The sequence below is a fragment of the Chaetura pelagica genome, unplaced genomic scaffold (assembly GCF_000747805.2).
Source record: "Chaetura pelagica isolate M959 unplaced genomic scaffold, ChaPel_1.0 scaffold1064, whole genome shotgun sequence".
Lineage (NCBI taxonomy): Eukaryota > Metazoa > Chordata > Aves > Apodiformes > Apodidae > Chaetura > Chaetura pelagica.
In genome coordinates this window covers 61,078-63,546 of record NW_009953063.1, presented here as the reverse complement: position 1 = coordinate 63,546, position 2,469 = coordinate 61,078, and the positions used below count along the sequence as shown (strand labels likewise).

General features: G+C 45.2%; 1 protein-coding gene across 1 annotated transcript in view; it reads left to right on the top strand.

Annotated features, from left to right (window-relative positions):
• Positions 1-2,469, top strand: part of SF3A3 (splicing factor 3a, subunit 3, 60kDa) — a 10,192-nt gene that overhangs the window by 5,975 nt on the left and 1,748 nt on the right. The window contains exons 10-14 of the mRNA XM_009996692.1: positions 1-63; positions 449-518; positions 1,478-1,642; positions 1,757-1,867; positions 2,287-2,377. The exon at positions 1-63 is cut by the window's left edge and continues 36 nt beyond it. Of these exons, the coding sequence (XP_009994994.1) occupies positions 1-63; positions 449-518; positions 1,478-1,642; positions 1,757-1,867; positions 2,287-2,377 (500 nt within the window). The remainder of the gene's footprint in view (positions 64-448; positions 519-1,477; positions 1,643-1,756; positions 1,868-2,286; positions 2,378-2,469) is intronic.

The window sequence follows — 2,469 nt, the reverse complement described above, 5'->3', positions numbered from 1 at the left end:
ATCCCTGGAAGCACTCGATCCTTCCTTGTTTGCTAAGAATCCTAAGACAAAAGGAAGCAAAAGGTGAGTTCCTGAAGGTGGTTCTCAGTTTGGTGGCATTCACTTGGATGAGAAGCGTTCTGTAGACATCACTCTTGTACAGTCGTGATGGGGAGATCCTTGGAGCAAATGGTCCTGGCCCAAAAGGGAGGTCCTTGAGCTGGATGGTCTGTGTGCAGTTTGGTTTTTAGGAGTTTTTGAGTGCTGTGTCCTGTTCCCTTGCTGTACAGCAGGCAAATGTGTCTCGAGGAGTTCAGAGTACACGGGGTGTTTGCAGTTCTGGAATAGACTTAATTATGTTTATTGAGATTAATTACAGAAGTTATAATTATATAATTTATAATTAAATAATAACACATTGCATATGATTATTAAAATAATGTACTTGATAATTAATAATCTTTTCCAGAGACACTGAACGAAATAAAGATCTTGCATTCCTGGAAGCTCAGATTTACGAGTATGTGGAAGTTCTTGGGGTAAGGATTTTATTTTGTACTTTGAGCTTTTAATTTCAGAGCTGCCAAACAGTGACAGAAAGGTCATCCACATCTTTACCTAGTGTGGCCAGAAGACTTATTTTTGTGTCCAGGGTCATCATGTTTTGAAGTGCATGTTAGCAAATAGCTTTTTTTCTGTCAGTAAGTAGAATATTGTGGATTACATTTATATTTCCATTAGCTAATTATTTGGCACCCTTTTGTGAGCAGGCCCAGATATAGAGGCTGCTTGTTCCCTTGGGGAAGCCTGTCTTGTCTTTTTTGTTTGGTTGGTTTTGTTTTGTTTTTTTAGCTTTGTTCCCTTCTCTTCTGCGTGTAATGATAGGACAAGGGGTAATGTTTTTAACTAGAGAAGGATAGATTTAGGTTGGACATTAGGAAAATGTTCTTTAATATGAGGGTGGTGGATCACTGGAACTGGTTGCCTAGAGAGGTGGTGGAGGCCCCATCCCTGGAGACATTCAAGGTCAGGCTTGATGGGGCTCTGAGCAGTCTGTTCTAGTGTGAGACATCCTTGCATATTGTAGGGGAATTGGACTAGCTGACCTTCAGAGGTCCCTTCCAACCCAAGACTTTCTATGATTCTGGGCACATGTCCATGTAGATAATTCCTGTTCCATGCCTCAGTCACAGGAGTATTGCCAGACTTTACGTGTTCTGCTGTGACGCTTGCCTCAAGTCCTTGCTTCAGTTTAGGACAGTTGCTTTTAGCAGTGTGGCTGTTCTGTTGCTTGTCATCTTGGAAGTGCCAATGGAGGTACAAGTATTTCATTATTTGGAAGAAGGAAATTAAGTTGTTTGGCTCAGTAAAATGAGAGTCCTCTATTCTATGCTGGTCTTCCACTCCTCCTGCCATGCCCTAGGGAAGTGTTTCACCCTGCCCCGGTTTTGTTGCTGACATGTGGTGTGAACAATCCCTTCTCTCTCCTCATCTTCAGGAACAGAGACACCTCACCCACGAGAATGTGCAGCGTAAGCAGGCACGGACAGGGGAAGAGAGGGAGGAGGAGGAGGAAGAGCAGATCAGTGAGAGTGAGAGTGAAGATGAAGAAAATGAAATCATTTATAATCCTAAAAATCTGCCTCTTGGTTGGGATGGCAAGGTAAGGGAGACTGCAAGGTCTGGAAAACTGGGCGGTGCTGCTAACTCTGCACTGCTCTTCTCTTTGAACCTGCCTTGGCATTCGGCCTGACTGTCATTTCTCTTCTCTCCTCAGCCTATCCCTTACTGGTTGTATAAACTACATGGCTTGAACATCAACTACAACTGTGAGATCTGTGGTAACTACACCTACCGAGGGCCTAAGGCTTTCCAGCGGCACTTTGCGGTGAGTCCTGCCCTGCTGCAAGAACATCTGTGCTGAGATGGGATGGTCTTTATAAGTGACTGATAACTCACTGGGGTGCTGGGAGGCACCTCTTCCACCTCCGAGATGTGTCTGGGCTGGTTCTGCTGGGCCCTGCAGTTGGAGCTGCAGATTGGGCCAGGCATACTCAGATCTCTTCTGCAAATGTTCACACAGTCCCTTTTTGTCTGAACACTTAATTCCAGGATCCAGGTCTGGCTGGATTGCCAGTGTAATGTTACTTCTAAAATACAGGAAAGATCTTTCATAGAGGTTTTTAGGACTGGCAGATGTGTGTTTTGGTAGTATTTGTTTCAGCCTGCCCAGCTGTTGTGGCTCTTGGCATGGCAGATGGAGCGGCATTCCCTCTCATACTCTGACCTCTTGCCTCTTCTCCCCAGGAGTGGCGCCACGCGCACGGGATGAGGTGCCTGGGCATTCCCAACACAGCACATTTTGCCAACGTCACACAGATTGAGGATGCAGTCTCATGTAAGTAGTGATGGCAGAAGAAGGAGCATGAGGCATAAGAGCACTTGCCGAAAGTGTGTCTTGCCTTGTGACCAGGAACTAATTTAGGGAAA